The sequence below is a fragment of the Nomascus leucogenys genome, chromosome 21 (assembly GCF_006542625.1).
Source record: "Nomascus leucogenys isolate Asia chromosome 21, Asia_NLE_v1, whole genome shotgun sequence".
NCBI classification, from domain to species: Eukaryota; Metazoa; Chordata; class Mammalia; order Primates; family Hylobatidae; genus Nomascus; species Nomascus leucogenys.
In genome coordinates, this window is record NC_044401.1 from 69,212,338 (window position 1) to 69,224,143 (window position 11,806).

At 41.2% G+C, this 11,806-nt stretch overlaps 1 protein-coding gene across 1 annotated transcript in view; it reads left to right on the plus strand.

Moving 5' to 3' along the window:
- Window positions 1-10,148, plus strand: part of LOC115830331 (forkhead box protein P1-like) — a 385,580-nt gene extending 375,432 nt beyond the window's left edge. Inside the window, exons 5-6 of the mRNA XM_030801756.1 lie at window positions 9,663-9,853; window positions 9,984-10,148. Of these exons, the coding sequence (XP_030657616.1) occupies window positions 9,674-9,853; window positions 9,984-10,148 (345 nt within the window). The 5' untranslated portion in view covers window positions 9,663-9,673. The remainder of the gene's footprint in view (window positions 1-9,662; window positions 9,854-9,983) is intronic.
- Window positions 10,149-11,806: the final 1,658 nt, after the last annotated feature.

The window sequence follows — 11,806 nt, forward strand, 5'->3', positions numbered from 1 at the left end:
GAGCCACCTTAGATAAGACCTGAACATTAGCCTGGCCTTTGTCATGTTTTGCAAACAGCAGAGAAAGCTCTCACCTCGCATCATATCATCATTTTTTTTAAGTTATTGTTTGTTGCTGTTTCTGAATTTGCCTTGTGTTTCAATATGAGGCATGCTGTCCTAGCATTTGCTGTAAATTACAAAGATACAGCACTGACCAGGGTGAGGGTAGAGGCTGGAGGGTTATGACCTGCAGAGGCAAATGGTGGTCTTTTATGTCAGAGAAGCCTTGCTCATCTGTCTTTAAGAGCAACTTTCAGGGGGGAAAATACATATATGTATATTGGAGTTTTTGAAGGATAAAATTAAATAATTGTTCCTTTCGCACAACGGAGAAATGCAAGCAACAGAATTCTGATGGCCCACATTCACTACATTACCATGATGCTGTGAACATATTGTTCACTTTGGCCACTAGAGCGGTGAGGGGCTTGAGCTGAAGCGGGAGATACGTGAAGTGTGTCATCGAACACGCCAGTCATAAATTGATGTTATGAACCTGGCCTCGTGTACATTAAATGATAGAAAATATAGAAATGGAAAAAAAAGACTTTTCTGAACTGGTTGTTGGTCACTTTATTCCACTGGACTATTTGCGAGAATTCAGCTGTTTGAATGTTTAAATGATTAAAGTTCCACGGGCTTTGTTAGTTCTCAAACTTAAAATCTATTTTGTTCTGTAAAAATGCATTTTAATTAAGCTCCCCAGAACACCTGGCCCCATCATGCCTGACCTTCAGAGGCTTCCTTGTGGCAAAGCAAACAGCCTAGCACTGGATTGGCAAAGCTCCTTTTCAGTCTCTATTTAATTATTTGAGCTCCTCGGGATTAATATGCGAGGGAGTGGGTATGCATTCTGCTTTGTACTTGTTTCCTAGAGCGGCTTCTTTCTAACTTCCCTCGTTTGCCCACAGTTGCTATGATTACAGCACTTAAACTCTTGACTATTAGGAAAGAAGGGAACCAAGACCCACCAGAGCTGAAAAGCTAAAAAATATAAATTTAGACATCTGTAATTTTTGGAGCAGGGTCAACTTGTTATCTGTGCTCATTGGTGTCTTACAAAGATTACAGTATCCAAGAAAGTTTGATGAAGACAGTTCTGAAGAATAAGACATTTACAGTTGCTCTGAACAACTTTACTGCCTTGGCATTGGAATGCAGAAATCCTTTTTTTCCTTGGAAATATGAAGTCTCCTGTCTTCACATTGAAAGCCTGGTGAAGAAGGGGGAAGCCTGTGCTTTTGTTAGGAACATTATTTTATTACCACCCAATCCCGCCAACTCTGTTCTGAGTCATAAATTACAGGGAAAATTAAACATCCTATTGTCTACCATCTCCAGCCCATCTGAATTGTCCATATATATATTCAGTGTTTCCAGTGGGTTTTTGTAGGATATTTCATTGGTTGATTATCTTTCAGTGTTTAATGAGATCATCCTACTTCTCTTAAGACCTAACAGATTTAATGGCTTGTTACTTTCGGAGTTTCAGAACACCAAAACAGTTAAAGATGTGTACAGGAAATAGAGTATTTTTAAAGTTGGAATATAAAAGTTGGAGGCCAGCACAAGCCCTTGATCTCATTTGATCAAGAGGTTGGCCTTGGAATTTTCTGTCATTTAATCATTTAGTCAAACATTTAGTAATTATGTATTAAATTCCTGTTACGTGCAAGGCATACCTGAAAGTTAAACTTGAGATAAAAGATGTATTTATTTATTATTCTTATTAAACAAATGGAGCTGGGAAAGTGGACAAGGAAACTATTTTAATCTGAATGCTTCTTCCATTTAATTGATAAATATAAACTATTCCTGGTTTAATTGATAAATACAAGTTAGTTTCTATTTCTTTTCTTCCTCTTTTGAAGGCAAGAAAGCTGCTGTATTACATTATTGAAAATAAGCATGGGTTTTCTAAGTTTTTGCCAATTTAGGGTTCCTTGCTTGCGTTGGTCGTCATAGCTATAGATGCTCCCCGCTGGCCATGTGAAATGCATTTGAATGCATTTGAGATGCATTCAAATGCGTCTTGCCTTTGCTTACGTGTACCAAGCCCTGCACCTCCTGCATTCCAGAGGGCAGGACAGGTCAGAGGCGCCGTTTGGACACAGATGTTGTGTTCTGTAGGAGGGGTGCTCCTACAGCTGGTTTGTTTCTCCCCCCCCGGGGAGGCCCGACTCCTCACTTCCATGATATTCTTAGCCTCTACTCACCTGAGACCTGGAATGATTCCAATTTCACCCTGATCTCCCATATGGCTAAATGAGTGGCCACATTTGTTTTGTTTTTGTTTTTTTAAAAACATGCTTTTGACAATTTCATTGCTCCTGAACTTTTATTCCAAAGGGGCTAAATGAAATTCCAGATTTTTAAAGATACATGTAGATAGACATCTATGGTGCATGATAAAGTTGATAATACATAAATCATTTTTAACAACAGGTAATATGCATAATTTATGGTGTTACAGTGCTATCTTTCTGATATTTATGATGGATAATGTTCAGTTTTGGCCCTCATATTACTGCTTTAAATTATAACACAAGAAAATTAATGAGAAAGTAGATTTATGGGTTTCATTTGTTTGTCAATTCGGAAATTAATTGGGTGTTAATTTTAGCCGTCCCTCATCAGACCAGGACTGTAGTATGTGTGCATTACTTTGCATTCATTGTAGCTTACCTCCCATTTATTGTGGGTCACTAGCTTTGCATACATTAAAATAGCCCTCCGGCTCATTCCCTTGATTACTTTTTGAACTGCCATGCATTAGAAAATTTACGCCTTTCTGTTATAATTATGAAAATATGGTATTGGAAGACGGTGCCTGTAGGGTTCATTCATAATTTGTAGAAGTTATCTCAGGTGAGAAAACAATTGTCTGATCTAACTCTGTTTCTCTTGTTTTGTTCTTTCTCCTCCCGTCTACCCTTTTTTTTTTTTCCTTCAAGAGTAGCCCATCCAAGCCCATTTCTAGACAGTGACTCTACATCTTGGGGCCGCCATCTTTCTGTCTCCTCACCTGCTTCCTTAACCACTAAGTCTCATTTGTCATTCACTCCACCAGTCAGTCCTTCATCTCCTGAATGCCACCTGCTCCAGCAGCATCTCGCCAGGTGATGGGTGAGCAGTGTGAAAGCATGCCCCTCGGCCGGGCGCGGTGGCTCATGCTTGTAATCCCAGCACTTTGGGAGGCCGAGGTGGGCGGATCACGAGGTCAGGAGATCGAGACCACGGTGAAACCCCGTCTCTACTAAAAATACAAAAAAATTAGCCGGGCGTGGTGGCCGGCGCCTGTAGTCCCAGCTACTAGGAGAGGCTGAGGCAGGAGAATGGCGTGAACCCGGGAGGCGGAGCTTGCAGTGAGCAGAGATTGCGCCACTGCACTCCAGCCTGGGCGACAGAGCGAGACTCCGTCTCAAAAAAAAAAAAAAAGAAAGCATGCCCCTCATGCTAGCAAATGTGATGTCTCCATTGTTGCAGTCCTCTACTGAGAGTCTGTGACTTTTTTCTGGGATTTCTATTGCTTGATTCCCTCTCTATTGTGAAGAGAGTAACACCCACAAGAGCATTAAAGAGTACAGAACTGGTTTAATATCCTAGGCCACCCTACTGTTTGCCTACTAGGGGAAAAAAATCTGTGGAGCTGCACCCCACTCCTTAAAACTCCTTTGTCTTATGTTGCCTTGTAAACCCTTTGCACATTAAAAGGGAACCAGTTCGTTTGCTTGATGAGAACCAGAACTAAATGTATGCTTTATATCATAATATAGACAGGTTGGTTTTCTTTTTTCCTCAATGGCATGAACACGATTATTGACAGTTTTAAATCTTAATGATGCAACATGAGTAATTTTTAAAAGTACCTCTCTTAGAGCCAAAGCTAGTCCGAGTCTCATCCTTATTCTTTCTCAGTCTACAAACTGCATGGAGTTAACCGACAATAAATAAAGTAAGAGGCATGTGTTCAATATTTCCAAAATAATGAAATCTACATAGTGAAATTCACATTTCCTTCCTTCCTTCCTTCCTTCCTTCCTTCCTTCCTTCCTTCCTTCCTTCCTTCCTTCTTTTTCCATGAGCTTCTGTTATCTCTTCAGAATTGCATGCCATCTACCTTTTTTCCCTGTACATGGGATGAACAATGAGAAAGAGAATTTTTCTTTTCGGATGGGGGTGGACTGTGTAATTACTCTAATAATTTTCCTAATAGTGATTTCACCATTAACTTCTCTTCTCCCCGTAGAAATAGAAACATATTTTACAAAACTATGTTTAGTTTAATTTACACATCCTTTTATGAACAGACCAAGTTCTTTAAGGGCATTTATTCTGCTTCATATAAATAATTGATCAGCCAAGTTAATTTACTTCTGCCTGACTTGGTCAACCTTAATTAACTGCCCTGGAATCAAGACTGAACTTTTTGTTAGCTTAAAATCTTTCACAAGCATGATAACAAGGGCTTTATTTTCCCTAAATTTTCAGCATCAACACTGTAACCAAGGAAATAATCATAATAATAAAGCACTGCTTTAATTTACTATAAATACATTGGCCTGGATATTATGAATTTTCCAGAATACTTCCAGAGAGCAGCTCTGTTGGCAACAGCAATAAATAAGCATGCTAAACTCAGTCCTTGTCCTTTTCTGCAAGTCCCTCCAGCACAAAAATCGAACCTTTGAAATCAGTAGCTCTGTAATGTTTCCAAGCAAGATGAGAAGTAGATCATTTTGGCTTCTTTAGGCTTTTTGACATCTATGCAATTGTAGCATTGACCTTTGTGGGGTTATATTAAATGGATCACGTGATGTAAACGGGCTCAGTTCATCTGGAGATGCCACACAGGAAGGCAGAGGAAGATTTGGTGTTGTTTCTGGAGGAAGGACTTGTTTGTGGGTATGGTGTGGCCATACCTTTGTATTCAGGCACTTTGTATGATTATACAGTGTTTCCTGCTGTCAGTATGTCACGGAGCAAGGCAGTTGGTTAGTTATAGGGTTAGTTATTCCCCCAGAGAGAAGCAGAGGTTATGCAAACCGGGTGCCTGGGACAAGCTTCCTCGAAGAAAAGAGGGTGCAGCATCCCACTATGGAGAAGATAGATTCCTCTCCGATATATTGACTTGATTTCAGATGACTCTTATAGTGAAAACTCAAAAGAAAAAGACAGTTGTTTGCAAAATAGTGCAGATGCCTTATATCATTGTATTTTAATGCTTTTCTTTGTCCACCTGCCACTCTCATTGTTGTCTTTTCTGGAATTTCCATAGTTTTCTTTTCATGAATTTTCTTATCCACTACCCAGCACAGGACTTTACAACCTGGAGTTTCTTAATCATTTATTAAATGGACAAGTTCATGTCTGAAACAGAATAGTTATGGCTACATCTATCCCTTAACCGACTGAGCTTTAGTTTTCTTATCTGTGAAATGGGGATAACGTTTACCTGCCTTATCTCCCTCCTAGCCTTGTTACAAGTTTGAAAAGCACATCAGAGGGCTTTTGCAATTCGTGAAGTGTGATACAGATATAAAGGCTTATTAAATGACTTGGAACGTTTGATAGAAATATTGCTGGCCCAGACACTGTTAGAAATGTTCTTAGACATTGACACTCCTATTTTTTCACATGTGCTTTTCAAAAAGCTGTTTTCTCCTGATTGGTGTGGGAGATTATGGGAAATTTTAAATCTTCCAACCTACATACTACTGTTAGCACTTGACTAATTAAGGACATCCTCAGACCAAAATAATCCTTTATGCAATTTTGGTCCCAAAGCCTGCACCAAACCTGATTCACAAGCCAAGCTGCTTGGCTGGATGCCTGCAAAACTTGTACTGGAGGACTTGGCAGTCTGCTTTGGAACTGCATGGAGCAAAAACAGGGCCTTCTCATCAAATTGTGTATTGGAGACTGTTCTTACTCCACCCACCAGAATGGTGTCTCACCAAGGAAACAAAAGCAGGACCAGTCTCTTAGACACCTGCTCTCAGGCCTGGGATCCCGATGGTCACATAGTCTGAAAGCAGCATTCTACCTGCAGCTCTCTTCCATCAGGACAGGATATTTGGCTAAATATTTATGCCTCATTCTTAGGGCAGGGATAGAGTTTATATATGTGCAATGTTGTTGTCTTTTGGGGATCAAGTCCCTGGTATGGGAAGGTATTCCCAGAAGGAAAAATATCTGTATATATACATATTTGTAAATCTATATCTATAGATTTTTTCTTTACGTATATTTGAGATATATCCTGATAATTAGATGGATTTCCTTGCTACCTACTCTTAGACAAATGCTCTCTTGCTTAAATACCTAACACTGTGCCTTTTCCTATAATTCTTTTTTTCCCTCCCCCCGCCCCCTTTTTTTGAGACAGAGCCTTGCTCTGTTGCATGCTCTCTGCTCACTGCAACCTCTGCCTTCTGGGTTCAAGCAATTCTCCTGCCTCAGCCTCCCGAGTAGCTGGGATTACAGGCATGTGCCACTACGCCCGGCTAATTTTTTTGTATTTTTAGTAGAGACCGGTTTCACCATGTTGGCCAGGCTGGTCTCGAACTCCTGATCTCAAGTGATCTGCCTGCCTTGGCCTCCCAAAGTGCTGGGATTACAGGCATGAGCCACTGCACCCTGCTCTTTTCTTTTAGTTCCGTACAAAGGGGCAAGTTTGTGGAAGAGAGACTGAAACACCCAAGGAAAAGTACCTAGGTTTCACTAATTCATTTCTTTTTTGGTGATGAACAAGGCGCTCGTGTTGTCACAAATTATCTTGTTACCTGATTCTTATATCTTAGGGAAGATTTTGGTTATTTTTGATAGATGCTTTACTCTGTGGACAGAAAGACTATAACTGCAATTTCTAAAGGACTGTAATTATTAGAAAGTCTGATCTGAAGACATGAGAATGAAAAAATAATAATAGAAATCAAGAAACGAGAGTGAATCAGCTGTTACTTCTGAGTTTGTTTCCCACCTGCTAGTGAAAAATGCCATTCTCAATCCACTTTAGAATTGGATCAACTTAAAAAATATATACGTCTTTTGGGTTTATGAAGAGTCTGTATCAAGTTGGATCATGCTATACAGTGAAAGGAAATGAAGAAAGATGTGAATTTTTCTGCTTTTAATTTTTCCATTTGGTTTTTGTGCAAGTCTGCAGAAAACAGACTTCATCCAATTTCTAGCAAGAAAACAGTGTCCTCTAAAGATACCCAAAGATTGAAATTTCCCTGTTGTCACATTTCATGTATGGGGCAGAAATCTGTAGCATTGGTTGTGCATGCGTCCTTCCACAGTTGGAACACATTTGTGTAAAAATTTTCTGCCCTTTAATCGGGGATTGGTATTTCACATTAAAGTCTTAATTATTCAGGCATTTCTCAGCTTTCATGTTTGAACTCTTCACTTCCTTTAATGGTTGTTGCTTTTCCTTTTCCAAATCCTGGTCTTTGAACTTGGAGTGTGACCCTGCCGTTTTCATTGTTTTGCCCCCACTGAACCTCAACTTTAAAAATACACATTGTGGTTACGAGCTTTGACGTAACTGAACTGGTTCAAATCCTGATTCCACCATTACTAGCTGTGACATGTAGTGGACAGATTAAATAACTTGTGGATCCTTAGTTTTCTCATCCACAAACTGGGGGTAACAATCCTCATCAGCACTAAATTGGAGAATATGTGTAAATCACCTGCATTAGGGCCTGCCTGACCCAACAGTAGTGATCAGTAGATGGTAGCAGTTGGTATTAGCATATGCTATCTGTCTTTTGTCATCTTTGGACATCTTTTCTGAGCCAAATGCTGAATCAGCTTTCTGGGATAATGGTTTTGTGCCCAGAGAGTAATAAGAGTGAATGTGAAATGTATTTACACCTAAGTGATATTTTCTCTCTCTCTCTCTCTCTTTTTTTTTTTGTGAGTTGGAGTCTCACTCTGTAGCCCAGGCTGGAGTGCAGTGGTGCAATCTCGGCTCACTGCAACCTCTGCCTCCCAGGTCCCGGTTCAAGCAATTCTCCTGCCTTAGTTTCCTGAGTAGCTGGGATTACAGGCATACACCACCATGCCCAGCTAATTTTTGTATTTTTAGTAGAGGCAGGGTTTCACCATATTGGCCAGGCTGGTCTTGAACTCCTGACCTTGTGATCCACCCACCTCGGCCCCCCAAAGTCCTGGGATTACAGGCATGAGCCGCCGCGCCTGGCCCTAAGTGATATTTTCTAGGTACTCATTTTGCACCATTTTTTTTTTCTTTTGTTTTGAGACGGAGTCTCGCGCTGTCACCTAGGGTAGAGTACAATGGTGTGATCTTGGCTCACTGCAACCTCCACCCCCTGGGTTCAAGCAATTCTCTTGCCTCAGCCTCCCGAGTAGCTGGGATTACAGGTGCCTGTCACCATGACTGGCTAATTTTTTTCTTTCTTTTTTTGTACTTTTAGTAGAGACAGGGTTTCACCGTGTTGGCCCGACTGGTCTCGAACTCCTGACCTTAAGTGTTCCACCTGCCTCATCCTCCTAAAGTTCTGGGATTACAGGCGTGAGCCACCGTCCCCAGGCCTATATATATTTTTTCTATTAGAATTTTAGTACCTTCGGCCAGGTGCCGTGGCTCACGAGGCCTGTAATCCCAGCATTTTGGGAGGCCGAGGTGGGTGCATCACCTGAGGTCACAAGTTCAAAACCAGCCTGGCCAATATGATGAAACCCTGTCTGTACTAAAAATACAAAAATTATCTGGGCCTGGTGGTGGGCACCTGTAATCCCAGCTACTTGGGAGGCTGAGGCAGGAGAATTGCTTGAGCCCGGGAGGCGGAGGCAGTGAGCAGAGATAGCGCCCCTGCACTTCAGCCTGGGTGACAGAGCAAGGCTCTGTCTCAAAAAAAAAAAAAAAGTGTAATATCAACAAACAGTGCCTGCACATGTTAAAATTTAATGTTTATACCTAATATGCTCTATAGGATGACTTGCTCGTTTTTGAGCAAAGGAACCAGATAGAAGAAAAATTTAATCTTGGGCCGGGCTTAGTGGCTGCAATCCCAGTACTTTGGGAGGCTGAGTCGGGTGGATCACGAGGTCAGGAATTTGAGACCAGCCAGACCAACATGGTGAAACCCCTTTCTTTACTAAAAATACACAAAAAATTAGCCGGGCATGGTGGCGTGCACCTGTAATCCTAGCTACCCTGAGGCTGAGGCAGGAGAATCTCTTGAACCCGGGAGGTGGAGGTTGCAGTGAGCCAAGATCGCACCACTGCACTCCAGCCTGGGCGACAGAGTGGGACTCCGTCTCAAAAAAAAAAGAAAAGAAAAGAGAAAAATGTAATCTTGAATTCTAGGTTTTCCTACAAATACTAGTTTTTTAAGGGTAAAAAAAGTAATATATTTAAAACAATACTACAGAAACTTGAATTGGGAATGACAGTTTCAGCCCCGAAACTAGGGGCCTGGCCCACTAATGGAGGGGATAAGTTAAGTGAAAGAAAATGACAACTGTTTACAGATTTTGGCAACATTTAAACCAAGGCCCTTCTCCTTATGCACAACAACTGTTTTAACAGCTGCTTTTTTTTTTCTCCCCCCACCCGCCCCCCATCTTGGAAATCCTTGTATCAGGTTTTTGAGTCATGATGCAAGAATCTGGGACTGAGACAAAAAGTAACGGTTCAGCCATCCAGAATGGGTCGGGCGGCAGCAACCACTTACTAGAGTGCGGCGGTCTTCGGGAGGGGCGGTCCAACGGAGAGACGCCGGCCGTGGACATCGGGGCAGCTGACCTCGCCCACGCCCAGCAGCAGCAGCAGCAGGTACTGGGCTTTGGAGTCTTGGCAGGTGGAGGGTGGTGGGTGCGAATTTTACTGCTGAATTTTACACTTAATCACGATCTCGCCAGTCAGTGTTTTGTGCTCACCGTCTGTCCATCTGTCTGTCTGTCAGTGGCATCTCATAAACCATCAGCCCTCTAGGAGTCCCAGCAGTTGGCTTAAGAGACTAATTTTCAAGCCCTTGGGAGTGGAAGTCCTGCAGGTCCCCTTGTGGGGAGCAGTTGCTGAGACGAAGATGAGTGGACCTGTGTGTCAGCCTAACCTTTCCCCATTGTGAATAAAATTACTCTTTGGAGAAATGGTTCCCACTGCCTTCGTGCAAAAATAAAAATTAAACGAAAAACAGGCTTAAGGCTGTGAAGAAGGAAATAAGAGCTAAGGAATAAAAGAGAGAAAAAGAGTAGATGAGTAAGGAGAGTTGAAATAAATACGTAGAAGGACAGGCGGAAATGGTGAGATAACAGCCAAAACATCTAGAACACGGGCATCACTGTAGGAAGCTGCTTCCCTCTACGTGTAGGAATTTGGGGTATAGGGTATTTAGGGTATTTACATATGTTCCCTGTATTCATGCAGCAGTGGGTTTGTGGCTAAGTCTTACTGCTTTAAATTATCTCTTATTGGTGCCTCCCCAAAATGCACATAAGTTGGGATGTACTCATTCCTGTTAGTTATACTTTTTACAGGTATAGAACTGGGTACCTGTGAGTGACTGGTAAAATATTTCCAAATGGTACAGGCGACCCAAGAAATAGTGTTTTGTTGTCAAAGTGTTGATAAAAATTCAAATAAGTAAACAGCATTTGCTTGAAGACTGACTGGTTTTCCAGCCTCTCTCAGACTCAGGAAATATTATTAGGCTTTGTTAATAATAATAGATGGTTTATGACCTGTTTTGTTCTTGATTTACTTATTCAAAACATAGTTATGGCACCAGGCAGAAACAGGTGAATTAAAAAGAGTGAAGTATCTTTGGGCCTTTCTGAAAGCTGCAGGAATTCTTGTGGGGAGGAAGAAGATAGGGACAAAGTGCTTCTCAAACCATTTTCTTGGAATCTGTGTCAGAGAAGCTAAGCTTGTTTGGGATGCAACTTGGAGACAAGCTCTAAACCATGGTTTTTTTTCTCTTTGCGAAGAGTTTTTTAAGGAATAAGGAATGATTAGATTGTTAGCTCCTTACTAGGTGGTGGAACCAACATGAGCCTGTGGAACCTGTTGGGAGAAAGATGCAACAAAGCGAAAGAAAGGAAAAGTAACCGACCAGCAAAAGTCTTAATTCAGAGGACTTCCTGCAAATGATTTGATCTTTCTTTCATTGGCAGCCCAAACCCATTTGTGCCTGCACCACAGGCTCACTTCAGCTGGAATTTGTGATGTTTGTTGTGTATAAACTTTGTGCATTTAAGTTAGTGCAGATGGCCAAATTCCAACCAGTGAGCTTGTTAGCAAAACCCAGCAGTAGACAGTAAAAGGGTCTCCATGTATTTGTGCTAGTACATGTTCATGTGATGTTCTCAGCCATTTCATTCAGAACAAACAGTTAATGTTGTTGAATGCTATCTTGTATGCCCTTACCAGACAAGTGTCAAGATTGACTATTTCTTCATGAAGCACTTGAGCACTTGAGATGGGGCTACTGACTGATGTGGTGATACTAAATAATTGATATTTAGAGTACATTAATTACATAAATGGGAAATTCTGATTTTTATTTGAGGAGCTAAAAATCATTCAGGATCTCAAAGTAGTAAGCCAGCCAAAAGACGTTACATATAAACCATCAAAACATGTGCACACACACATGCGCCCACACACACAACAGTGATAACAAATTGGCTACATAGAATAAAATTATAAAAGCATATTTCACCAACATCTTCCTTAAAAAGTATCAGTTGCAAACATATTTATCCACATCTTCCTTTGGCTGTGACC